This window comes from Dipodomys merriami, unplaced genomic scaffold, assembly GCF_024711535.1.
Source record: "Dipodomys merriami isolate MVZ:Mamm:240054 unplaced genomic scaffold, mDipMer1.0.p SCAF_12, whole genome shotgun sequence".
In the NCBI taxonomy this organism is placed as follows: Eukaryota; Metazoa; Chordata; class Mammalia; order Rodentia; family Heteromyidae; genus Dipodomys; species Dipodomys merriami.
The window spans coordinates 9,952,607-9,966,121 of record NW_027202493.1 but is presented as its reverse complement, the minus strand read 5'-3'; the positions used below and the strand labels follow the sequence as shown (position 1 = coordinate 9,966,121).

The following is a 13,515-nucleotide window of genomic DNA, read 5'->3' as shown; positions in this document are numbered from 1 at the left end:
ATGGGGTATGTCTCTGAAAATGGGGTATGTCTCAGAAGATACAACTCAGATATCTACAAAGAAAATGACCAAACCTCTAACAAAGCACAGCAAATACATCACCCTGATGCTCAGAACTCCCAAGTCACCCTAATATATGCAGGTTATAAAGATTACAAAGCATCTGAGAAAAGTTTTCAACATGAGAAATAGACAAGAAGAGATTTTTTTCAGAAAAATTTAAAAAACTGTATAAGATCTTCATAGGAAATAAAAGATGCAGGGAGAGGGGGGAAAGAACCAGATACCAGAAAATAAGTGTTCGGGGAATATGAGTCAGAGACAGAGAGATGGAGAAAGATAGAAAGAAAGAGAGAAAGAAGAGAGAGAACAATGGTAGAAATTGGATCTATAATGGCTGAAATAATTAATAGAAAGGTTTAATGACAAAGTTGAGAAATGTTCCATGAAGTGAAGAACAAGATAAAGAAACAGAAAACCATTCAAATATTATACCTTCCAGATCAGTTCAACATTTGGAGATCAGTCTTGGAGTTCTAATGTGCAAATATCAAGAGTTCCAGAAAAGACACAGGAAAAAGAATATCCAAGGAAATAATTCACATTTATTTTCCAAGTTGAAAGACCTAGAGTTGAAGACCTAAAGGGATGAATAATCTCCGGTCAAAGTACATTCTCATGAAATTTCACAACATAAGGCAAAGGAAGATTCTACAATCGCACTGATAGGAAAAGCTCAATTCAAGGGTCAGAGGTTCAAATGGCTTTGAATTTTTTAAATTTACTTTATTGTTGTTAAAGAGGTGTTGTACAGAGGGATTACAATTACATGAGTCAGGAAATGAGTACATTTCCTTCTTCTATTCCCTCATTCTCTCCCAGTCCTTCCTTCACGCCTCCACCCACGAGTTGTATAGTTCACATCAGTGTCCAGTGCTGCACTTTCTTTTATTATTTAATTTTATTTTGTTGTAAAGGTGATGTACAGAGGGGTTACCATTATATAAGTAAGGTAATGAGTACATTTCTTGTTGAACATTGTTACCCCTTCCCTCATTTTTCTCTCACTATCCCTCCTCCCTGTCCCCACGCAAGCTGTAAAGTTCATTTCCAACTTAGTGTCTTGTGAGTATTGCTGTTGCAACAGAAAACCCAAATTGAAGACTATGAAGAAATGCTCAGATTGAAAGTCTAGGAAGTCTCAATAGCAATAAAAAGTTCAAAGGACTAGAAGTAGGTTCAAAAACTTTCACTAGAGTTCACGGTATTTGGAGTGAGAACAGAACAGAATCTATGAAGGAGGTGCCAAGGAATTAAGCAGAAAACAATTCGTGGGAGATCATACTCTAAACAGCAGGCAGTATCCTGCTGGCCTGAAGAATAACAAGCAGATAGTTAAGATGTGACTACAGAAGAGGAAGTTTGGGTTCAAATTAAAGCATCACATATCTGCCAAAATTGATGAAAGATAAAACAGGTTGTTAAAACAATAAAATCTTCAACATAGGGAATGTTTTAGCCAAATTTACAGACAACTTGTTCAAAATCTCTGAGTTACAAGGTTTTGATCATTGTACTTATCACATGACCTTCCATGGCTTTTGTAAGGCCCAGATCCTTCAAAGATGTTTGCCTTTCAATTTCCTTGCTTGCCTACTCAAATGAAGGGTCCATTCAACAGTGCAGGATACAGTTCTACCCAGAAGTGATATCACTAATAAAAGAAATGAACTCTTCTCACTCTAAGGTTCTGCCAGAAATATTTTACAATATGACCTGAAAGAAGTACATTTGATGAAATAGGCATTTTTAGAAAGAACTTTCAGCATTCCTTTCCAGCTGAGATCTTGGGTAAGATTTTCCTTCCAGAACTGGGCACCTGTGGTTCATGCCTGTAAACCTAGTTAACTCAGGAGGCTGAGATCTGAGGATGACAGTTCAAAGCCAGTCCTGACAGGAAAGTCTGTGAGATTTTTATCTCCAATAAACTACTCAAAAAAAGCTGGACACTTCCAGCAGCTTTATTTTTCCAGGCTCAAGTGCTAGCCTTGAGCACAGAGCAGCTCAAGAACAGAGCCCAAACACTGAGTTCAAGCCCCAGGAACTGAAAATGAGTATATGGTTTTCCAATGAGTATATGGTTTCTATTCCTGCAACGAGAAAATATTAGATAATACTGAATTTCTTAACTTTTCCTGAACCCATCAGGGAACAGAATTCCAAAAAGTGATGAGTCCTATCAAAGAAAGATAGATACACAACCTATTTCACCCAGGAGAAAGAAGTGGCCACTATACAAACAACAAGAAATCAGCTAAAATTGTAACCAATTCTTAAAGATTCAGTATGGCCTACCATGTCAGTTTGGAAAGAGCAAGATGGAAAAATTGCAAAGAGAAAACTGACGCCATAACAAGAAATTCAAGTCCCTCGCTCTTTCAAAAACACAGACTAGAGCTCATTAACTGAAAGAGCCATCACTGTGGGATTGTTTGAAATCTGAAATTTTCAAAGACTGTTGGGCTCAAGGGTCTGAGTTGGCATTGTTATTAGACTCTATTTACTACAGTCCCCTGGGTGGGTGTATAAGGCAGTCAGATGATAACTGGAGGTTTTTCGTGTGCCTAGTAGTATTAATGCTTCTACAGAAACACCTTCTGTTTATTTTAGTTTCTTGGTGATTATATGGGATAGTTATACTTAGCAGATGGGAGAAAATTCACATCAATCTTATTACAGTTTTAAAAAAACCAACAAAACAAAAGAAAAATAAAGCAAATCCCTTAAATCTGCCAGAAGAGTAACTCTGAAGCCAAAACCATATCCTTAGAAAAATTACTGAGATGAATGTTCTATCACACTGTGTGGCTGTCATCGCCATAACCCCCTCCTATACACGTGCATACATACATTTAAATCACCTTTCTAATCTCTGAAAAGAACAAGATGGACTATAGCAGATAATAGGGGATTCCTATGAGCTTATCTTCATGGTGGACCCAACGGCATCTGCTTTCCAGAAATCTAGGTTATTACACATATTTAAAACATATGAGGGACTAGGAAAGTGGCTTAGTGGGAGAATGTTCGCCTAGTATGCATGAAGCCCTGGGTTTGATTCCCTAGTACCACATAAACAGAAAAAGCCAGAAGTGGTACTGTGGCTCAAGTGGTAGAGTGCTATCCTTAAGCCAAAGAAGCTCAGGGACAGTGCCCAGGCCTTCAGTTCAAGCCCCAGGACTGGCAAAACAAAATAAAACAGTAACAACAACAACAACAAAACCCATAAGGGCATTATACTTCCAGTACTGAATATGACAGATTTAGCTTTATCTTTTTACTCAACAAGCAATACCTGGCCATCAGCACCTTCCCTGAAGTAAACTAGAAGAGCAAAATGATAAATAAGTTAGTCCATCTAGAGAACACAACACTAAAAACCTAATGACCCTAAAGATACTTGAAGTAACTATTGACAGAACTCAAGGAAAAAAGTAGGCAAGTCAACAATTATATTTGGAGATTCAATACTTCTCACAATGAATACCAAAATAAAGAGGTTCACAAAGGATATAGAAGATTTGAGTGACACTAACAAGAAAATTTTAATCAAACTAACATTTGGGGAACACTGCCCCCACCAAACATTCTTTTCCACATTAAGAAATTTGAAAAAGAAGAGCAAATTAAGCCAAAGGTAAGAAGAATAAAAATAATGAAGATAAAATAGAAAATAGAAATAGAAAACGTACATGCTGATTAAGGAACACATTGACAAAGATATTAGAAATAAAGTACAGATCAATAAATGTAAGAATTATTGTTTTTCCAATTTAAAAATAGATGGGTACTTATGACTCACTCCTACCTACTCAAGAGACTGAGATCTGAGGATTGTGGTTCCAAGTCAGCTTGGGCAGGAAGGCCATGATAATCTCCTCTCCAATTGACCTCTAAAAAAGCTCAGTGACAGCACCCAGGCACCACACACACACACACACACACACACACACACAAATCCTTAGTAAGAGCAATAGTACACTATAGTCAATCCTTCTTCATCCCAAGAAGACAAAATCAGTTTAGCCTTCACATATCATCACCATTGAGCTGGAAGTATAATTCAGTGATAGACTACATGCTTAATAGACACAAGGCTCTGGGTGTGGTCCTCAACAGCCCAACAAACTTTAAAAATCACCACAGATACACAGGCATACTCGCCACTCTTTCTTTCTGCCCACCATAACGTGAGCTGCTCTGTTCTGACACACCATACACAACTGATTATTGAAAAAAAAATCAATTTAACCACTGCATTATAATTTTACAAACAAGTATTCTGAAACAACTGGATTTCCAAATAAACAAATCTCAGTTCTTATTTCACATTGCATAAAAAATTTACTTAAGCCTGTCGCAGACATAAATGAAAAAGTTAAAACTATAAATCTTCTAGAAGCAAATCTCAGTGGCCTAGAATTACAATAAAGATGTGTTTTTATTGTTTGTTTTTGGAGGATTTTGTTGGTGTGTATTTTTGTTTGTGGAGAGTTTTGTGTGTGTGTGTGTGTGTGTGTGTGTGTCTGTGCACATGTGCACGCACATGTTCTGTTCGTAGGGCCTGCACTCAAGGTTTACACACTTTCCCTAAGCTTTTTTGCTAAAGGCTATCACTCCACTACTTGAGCCATGGCTCCACTTCCAGCATTTATGAGGTAGTTAGTTGAGATAAGTGTTTCACAATCTTTCCTGCCGGGGCTGGTTTCAAATCATGATCCTCAGATCTCAGCCTCCTAAGCAGTGAGAATTGCAGGTATGTGCCACTGGTACTTAGCACATAAAGTTGTTTTTTTAATAGGCAGGAAAAACATAAACAGAAAAGAAAAAAAACTGATAGGCTGAACATCACAAATAAAATTTAAATTTCACATTTCAAAAGATAACCTACATATTGGAACAAAATATAGTATTTGTTCATTATAAAGCTGATTTGAATTAAAACTACAAAAGAATTCTTACGATTCAGCAATAACAAGACAGTCAATTCATGAAAAGGGGAGCAAAATCCTTAGGAATTTTAAGAATTAAAGAGAATCTGATGGCAAATAAGCAATACTAAAGCTACCAGAACAACTATATTCATTACAGCATTATTTACCATAGCTAAGATATGGAACCAACCCAGATGCCCCTCAGTAGATGAATGGATCAAGAAAATGTGGTATAAACACAATGGAATTCTATGCCTCCATCAGAAAGAATGACATTACCCCATTTGTCAGGAAATGGAAAGACTTGGAAAAAATTATATTAAGTGAAGTAAGCCAGGCCCAAAGAAACATAGGCCCCATGGTTTCCCTTATTTGCAATAACTAGTATATGTCTGAATCAAGCAGAAAAGGTCAGATAAGTTGATGTTAGGTGAAATGAACCCCAAGATAAGTATTCAAATGTTTTTGCTTTCATGCAATTGTTTCTAACATATTTATAAGATGATTTCTTTGTTGCTTTGTATGTCCTTCCCCCACGGTATAACCCCTGCTTTCACTGTCTTTGATGTTGGTATAATTTGTGGAGGGGAAGGAAAAAAAAATAATTGTTTAAATAGGGATACAGGTGGACCCATTGCAACAATGAGATGTCCAAGTCGTTATGTCGAAAAATGAACTTAGCAACTTTGGCGGGGGAGGGGGGGCTCTAGGGAGGTGGAGGTGAGGGTTGGGGGGATGAGAGATGGGAAGGGATGGGAAGGGGAAACAAAGGAGGAAGCAACAATGCTTGATAAGAAATGTACTCATTACCTTGCCCATGTAATTGTAACCCCTCTGTAGGGTATTTTCACAATTAAAAAAAAATAAAGATGCTCAATACCACCAGTCACTGAGATATAAATTAATCACTATACACCCAATAGAAAGTCAAAAATTAAAATATTAATCACACAAATAAATTGCCGATAATGCTGGTAAAAATTTAATACGGAAATGGTTTTAATAGCTTCTCCTTTTTTTGTTGATCCTTCTTTTTTGGTTGTTTTTGTTGTTGTTGTTGTTATTGTGGAGCTCGAACTTGGGGCCTAGACACTGTCCCTAGGTTCTTTTGCTTAAGGTTAGCACTCTATCACTTTGAGACACAGCTCTACTTCTGGTTTTTGAGTGGCTAATTGCATATAACAGTTTCATGGGGTCTTTTCTGCCTGGCCTGGCTTCGAACCCCAATGCTCAGATCCCAGTCTCCTGAATAGCAAGGATTACATATGGGAGCCACCGTTGCCCGGCTTGATAGGTTCTCAAGGTGTTAAACTACACATCACCATAGTCTATCCATTATACTCTATAGATATTTTTTACAATTTTTAATTGTTATTATAAAGATGATTACAGAGCAGTTATGTAAATTGGGTGGTGAGTATATTTCTTTTTGGATGTCATTCCTTCCTTCACTCTTTCCCAATTTTCTCTCCTATACTCCTTAGATATTTACAGAAGAGAACTGAAAGCATATGACTGTATGAATTTTTAGAGCATCTTTCCATATAATAGCCCCCAAATCAGAAATAACTCAAGTTATCCATCAACAAAGGGGTGAATAAGCAATGCTTATCTAAACAAACTTCAGAAACGGACCGTGATCTGCCCTGATTCCCATCTCCTAGCACCATGTCCTAGTCTTAGGCTGCTTTCATATAACACAAAGTATAAGATCAAGGCAACAGAAAACTTGATGTTCTAGTGAGGGCCAGCCTCTTGGTTAAATGATCATGGGCCATTTTTTTTTTCCATATCCTCACATCACAGAAAAAAAATCAAAGAGCTCTCCTGGGTCTCTTTTCAAAAAGCATTAATCCCATTCATAAAGGCTCTGCTCTCATGATCTAAATACCTCCCAAAACCCCACCTTCAAATACTATCACACTAGGATAGGGTTTTAGCATAAGAATTTTGAGGGAATGCATTCATCTAGAATATGGTGTGACTTCTCACTTCCTCCTAGCAACAAAATACAACTGTGGTGACAGTGTGATTATGTATGTTAAGACTGTAGGCTGATTTATCTGACTATAGTCTCTGGTTCCCCTGCTGCCTTCCAGGAAGGAAGTAGCTGTGTTAAGGGAAACCTACAATGCATGGAACTATACATGGCCTATACAAGCAGATGGCAGCCTTCAGCCTCACATCAGTAAAATTAGGAACATATTCAACTATTTTAAATTTGTTAAAGATGTAAAAACGTGTATATGTATATTTACATATATATAAATAACTGTATATTTAGATATATTTAGTTTATTGAAGTCCCATATAGTATCCAGATACTACATGAACATAATTTCTCATAGTATTTAGGTATATATTGGATGTGAAATTAATATAGTAGCTAAAATAAACACTAAAATACTTAACAAACATTGTTTACCTTCAGGGTTGAGGGTATGGCTCATTTATGGCATTCTAGTGGGCACAAACCCCTGAGTTGAAATCCCATTATTGCTAAAAAATGAAATTGTTTGCTTTCAGAGAGCTTAGATAAAATGTTATGTATTTATGGTAACCAGCCAGTGGTTTGATGGGTGATAAACAAATGATATGGCTAGAGAAAACCAAATTTCTTTTTTACCTATAGAAAGTTAAAAGTAGTTAGCTTCAATAAATATCACCTGAACAAATTCATAACATGAGATTACTTTCATTATAAATAAATCAATGTCAAAAGCAATCTAGAGGGCTTGGCTCATGCCCATAATATAATAGAAAGCTAAGATCTCAAGATACTGGTTCAAACCCAGCCCTGGCAAATCTGTGAGACTCTTATTTCAAATTAACAACCAAAGAAAGAAGAAGAAGCTGGAAGTGGAGCTATGACTCGACTGGTAGAGTTCCAGCCTACCTAACAGACAGAGCGTCCACAGCTCTGAGTTCAAGCTCTAGCACAGCATGTGCACGTGTGGCATGCACGCACACACGCACACGCACACACACACACAGATCTAGAAATTTGAAGATATAGTTAAGAACTATATGATTTATTTTTTAATTTAATTTTATTTTATTTGTGAACATACTGTACAGAGGTGTTACAATTACATGGGCAGGATAATGCATACATTTCTTACCAAGCATTGCAGCCTCCTCCTTTGTTTACCCTTCACATCCCTTCCCAGCCTCCCCCCTCCCAATCCCAATCCCAATCCCAATCCCAATCCTTCCCCTACCCTCCTTACCCCCCCCCCGCACCGACGTTGTAAAGCTCGTTTTAGACATGACAACTTGTACTTCTCATTGAGAACTATATGATTTAAATGAAAGAAAGCCTATAATTTTTTTTTTTTTTTTGCTGGCCCTGAACTCAGGGCCTGGGTACTATCCCTGAGATTTTTTTTGTTCAAGGCTGGCACTCTACCACTTAAGCACAGCTCCATTTCTGGCATTTTGGTGGTTAATTTGAGACAAAAATGTTGAAAAACGAACTTTACAACTCTGGCTCTGGGCAGGGGGGAGGGGACAGGGATGGGAAGGGATGGGAAGATTGGTAAGGGGAAACAAAGGAGGAGGCAACAATGCTTGATAAGAAATGTACTCATTACCTTGCCCATGTAATAGTAACCACACTGTACAGTATTTTCAAAATAATAAAAAAACAACTCTGACACACTTTCCTACCCGAACTGGCTTCAAACCATGATCATCCACAGATCACAGCATCTGGAGTAGGATTATAGTCATGAACCACCAGCACCCACCTAACTTTATAAGGATGTTAAGATGTATACATCATTATTTGAACAATCCTGGGCTCTAAAACAAAAAACAAACAAACAAACAAAAAACTGAAAATCTGCAATCAAAATGCTCCAAAGTCCCAAACGGTTTGGGCATACTTATGATGTTCAAAAAGTTTCAGATTTTGAATTCTTTGGATTACAAATGTTCAATTGGTAAAGACTATGTTATTTCAAACTTGAAAAAATCTAAAATCTTGAATAATATGGTCCCAAGCATTTGGGGTAAGAAATATTCAATCTATTATCAGAAGGCCTATGTTTTTACCAGCAAGAGCAAAAGCCAGAAAAGAACAAGAAGGGGGTAAAATGTAGTTAACGGTATATGTGAAATAAAGATAAAATTCAAATTGGCTGGTGCTGGGACATTAGTTATGAAAGAAATGCCATATGTCTTCTACCACATTATTGAAGAATTAACCACATGGATGATATTCAGAACATGAAAATGTTTTCATTTTGGTGTCTTCTTTCCTGCATTTGCAGCCCCCTTGTGTTAGTGTCCAGAATCTGTAGCACAGGTAGCCTCCAGAAGAAATGAGAAAGGGAATAGGAAGCTTTGGGAAGAAGGATATAATTTTAAACTTAATTTTCATTTCCCCAAAGACTGTAAGGAAATATTCAACCTTCTTTCAGAGCCTGCCTCTCTGCTAGAATGAGAAGCTGGGATAGGCAGCAGCCATAGGTGAGAAATGACAGAGGACTACAAAATGGCTAGCCCACACCCCTTTGCCATATCTGATTCACTTACCTTTTCTTGCAGCCTAATGTTATCCCATACATTGCTGCACACCATACACTCAAATGCATCGATGTAATTGTCCTGATTGATGTCTTGTACTCCCCATTTCCTGTCCCTGAGAGCTGCCAGAAGTCGCTCATTGGAGATCTCACCCTTCAGCTTCCATTCTACGTAGGCCTCGTACAATCTGTCATCATAATCCAGTCGTCTGATGTAACTTGCTAGTTCTCTGGGGTGAGCGAATTCAGATACAAGAATAGCACTTCTGTTACTGGGAAGCCAGTCTGTGATGCTGGGAGAACCATAATACACAGGGACCACCCCCAGCTTCAGTGGCCTCCAGAACTTCTCAGTGATGTAGTCATCACAAACTGCATTCTCAAAAGCAAGGATAAACTTGTACTGGGCAATGATCTTATAGAAGCTTTCAGCATCCAGAGAGGCTGGATTTTTCAGCTGCTGTGGGAGTTCTTTGTTTTGTAAACACTCACCATAGGAATCCACCTGGATGTAAGTCATCAGCTCTCGAACATAGCTGTCTCTATCTGATGGCGGGTCACAGTCTGACTGTACATAAACCAGGGGAGCAAGTCTTTTCCTTAGGTTGTTTTTGGACTGCAAAGGAACTAGATATTGCAGTGACTTCAGGACTTCTACACCCTCCAAGTACTGGGTAGTGAGTGGCAAATGGGAATGCCTGCTGAATGTAGCTGTGTAGTTGAACAAGGTAATGACTGGCTTATGGAACAGTTTATAGTTGTTTTTGGGGGATTCTTCATGGAAGAGAGCCCAATCATGGTAAGCTTCCCGAGGCAGAGGTAAGCTATCTATGTTAAAGTCAGTACCTAGGAGGAGAAAATAAAATATTAATTTATATGTCAAAAAAACGGGGTATTCAGAATATAGCTCAGTAGTAAAAGCACTTGCCTAGCACAAGACTGTAGTTCAACACCTCAATATCTTAAAAGAAAAAACACAAAAGTAGGTTAGTATCTAAGGTTAGCAAATAGGAGTTTGAGACTATAAATAAGAAGAATGTTACAGTGACATTGCAGAGTGCCAAGCAGCCAATTATAAGGCTTTCACTCCAAAAACTTAAAGGAAAAGATCACGAAGTAGAAAGACAATCGTTTCCTATTTTATAAAAATGGGAGTCGTGTCTGGCCAGATTTGAAAAGAGAATTTATTCACTGACTCCTGCAGCTGGGCTTTCCATCTCAGGGGTGTCATCTACAAGAGGGGTAGAGAAATAAAGAGATCAAGATTAACAGTTCTTTAAAAAGGAAAGAGCAAGAGAAAGGAAAAAGAATCCGGGTTGGCAGATTGATTAAATGGAGGTAAAAATAGTGAAGCCATGCCTAAGTAGCCAGAAGAAATATACAGAATAGATTTTTTTAATCCAAAATGATTGATTTCAACAAAGTGCAGTTAATCAATCTTAGTTAAAATGGCAGACAAGAAGCTTTTAAAGACAAAAGGGCTGATAATAGCACTATGTTACAGATCACTGCAGGATGGACATGAATTAACAAGCACATCCAGAAATAAAGAGGCAAAACAGGATTACAATTAGGAGTGATTCTAGCTTCCACAGGATTAATTGGAAAACCTTTGAAACATGATAATGTGCAGACAGAAGTGATGGATGTGGTAAGCAATTGTTTCCTGCCTGCCCAGGTGGAGATCTAGTCAGGAAGAATTTATTTCTGTAACCAAAGAGGAAGGATTAAGACATTATCATGATATAAAACTCTTGAATGTTCCTGACACTAATGATTTTGTGAGGCCTGATTTGTAAATGTAAAGATATGGTAGAGGGGAAAATCCGTCATTCATCTATCACTAGGAGATTAAAATAAGCCAAATAACTACTTAACCGTAGAATAAGACATATGCTCTAGTAGGGCTCATAGAAACTCAAGTGGACAATCTCCCAAATAAATATAAATTCTTCTGTGCCAACAGCACACCAAAGACAAATCAATTAATAAAAAAAGGCTTTTAAACAATTATGTACCAGATAAAGTTTTGTCAGAGAATGCAGCCTGAGCACAGAGAAAATGCTGTAAAGAAGCACCTGTCTTGATAACAGTCTTTTATTCTCAATCATCAACAATGACTGCCTCACATAAAAATGGGTATCTTTATGTTAATTTGACCTTTAGCATACAAAAGAATAGTCATTCATGCACCTGAAATGTAATGGCAGATTGGGTTGATTGCTGAAAAAGGGTAATAATCATTAACACAGAAAAGAAGGTGGCCATAAAAAAGAATTGAAGAAAGGCAGTTCACTGCACTGAAGCAGCTGCTGCTCAGAAAGTATCTAGGTTGGTCAGTGACCAATGATGGGAACTGAAACCTATAAAACTAAGCTAGAACATAAAGTTTCCACCTACAGCATAATGAAGAATCAAGGCCACTTATCAGAAGAAAAAGTAGTAGTGTTCAATAGAAATCAGGAACAAGGGGGGGGGGGCTTGCAAGGTGGCTCAGTGGTAGAGTGCTTGCCTTGCGTGCATGAGGCCCTGGGTTTGATTCCTCAGCAGCACATAAGCAGAAAAAGCTGGAAGTGGGGCTGATGCTCAAGTGGTAGAGTGCTAGCCTTGAGCTGAAGAGCTGAAGGACAGCATCCAGGCCCAGGGTTCAGGCCCCATGACTGACCAAAAAAAAAAACAGAAATCAGGAACAAGGATCAAAGTTTTAAGTTCAGAGACAAGGAGATCCAACACCAACTTTGAGAATTAGGCACAGGGGTTTGGCATGCGTGACTCCAATAATAGTGGCTGCCCATTGCTAACTAGTGGATTCATTAGAACAAGGACTCAGGAAGACCCAAAGCTACTCCAGTGCTTCAGAGGATGGAGCAGCACTGAGTTTTCTGTTCACGTATATCAATGAAGTGTAGAAGGAACTAAAAATGGCTGTGTAAAGACCCTGGCCATACCAGGTTCCCTATGCCTCTAGCCAAGCTGTTGTTATAATCTCAAGGCTGGACAAGAGAAGAGGATATATGATGTGTATATAGAAATGTGTGTGTGTGTGTGTGTGTGTGTGTGTGTGTGTGTGTGTGTGTGTGTGTGTGTGTGTGTGTGTGTATCCCCCAAACCTACTGAGGTTTGAAATATTTATAATACGTAGGCAAGAAATGCTTATATCCATGTGTTAAGAAGCAACAACACACTGACTATGGAAGGTGACCTTGCCTACAACAAGGCTGAATGTTCTCCACAATCCTCCCTCATCCTCTGCACTGCCTCACCTGACTCAGGCATCACTTCTACCCACAGCCATGACAAAAATTTATAGGTCATCCCTTTCCATTCATCCAACAGACTCAAAGCTCCAAGAAGGGCAGCTATGGCCTCCTAGCCTCTAACTTTATTTGGTGCTTTGTGATTTCCCCAGCTTGTATTATTTTATTTTTTTGGCCTGGTCTTTTAAGTAAAGTTCTTTGAAATTTTAAAATAAAAAAGCAACAACATAGCCAGATACAAGGGCATACACCTGCAATCCTAGCACTCAGGAGGTGAAGGTGGGAAGATCAAGAGTTCCGGCCAGGCTTGGTTACCTAGTAAGACAGTGACTCAAAAGAACAAGGGCTCGGGATGTGCCTAGTGGTAGGGTGCTTACCTACTAAGCCCAAGGTTCTAAGTTTGGCCCCAGCACCAAGAGGATAAAGGAGAAGGAGGAAGAGGAAGAAGAAAAGGAGGAAGAGGAGGAAAAGGAGGAGGAAGAGAAGGAAGAGGAGCAGGAGGAGAATGAAAAAGAGGGTAAAGAGGAGAAAGAGGGATAGAAAAGAAACAGGAGGAAGTGAAGGAAGAAGAGGAAGACAAGGAGGAGGAGGAGGTAGAAGAGGCGGTGGTAGCAGGAGCAAAAAGTCTTAAAAATTAAAGTGAAAAGTCAGGCATTGGTGGCTCATACCTCTAATTGGAGCTAAGATCTGAGGATCAAGGTTTCAAGCCAGTCCAGGCAAGAAAGTACATGAGAT

The 13,515-nt window shown here is 38.5% G+C and overlaps 1 protein-coding gene across 4 annotated transcripts in view; it reads right to left on the bottom strand.

The window, feature by feature from the left end:
* Fut10 (fucosyltransferase 10) overlaps nucleotides 1-13,515 on the bottom strand; it is a 101,348-nt gene that overhangs the window by 5,130 nt on the left and 82,703 nt on the right. For 3 of the 4 annotated variants that reach the window (XM_070016209.1, XM_070016208.1, XM_070016207.1), the window contains exon 4: nucleotides 9,534-10,369. The exons of the other annotated variant lie outside the window; for it this stretch is intronic. In XM_070016209.1, the coding sequence (XP_069872310.1) occupies nucleotides 9,534-10,369 (836 nt within the window). The remainder of the gene's footprint in view (nucleotides 1-9,533; nucleotides 10,370-13,515) is intronic. 4 annotated transcript variants of the gene reach the window in all.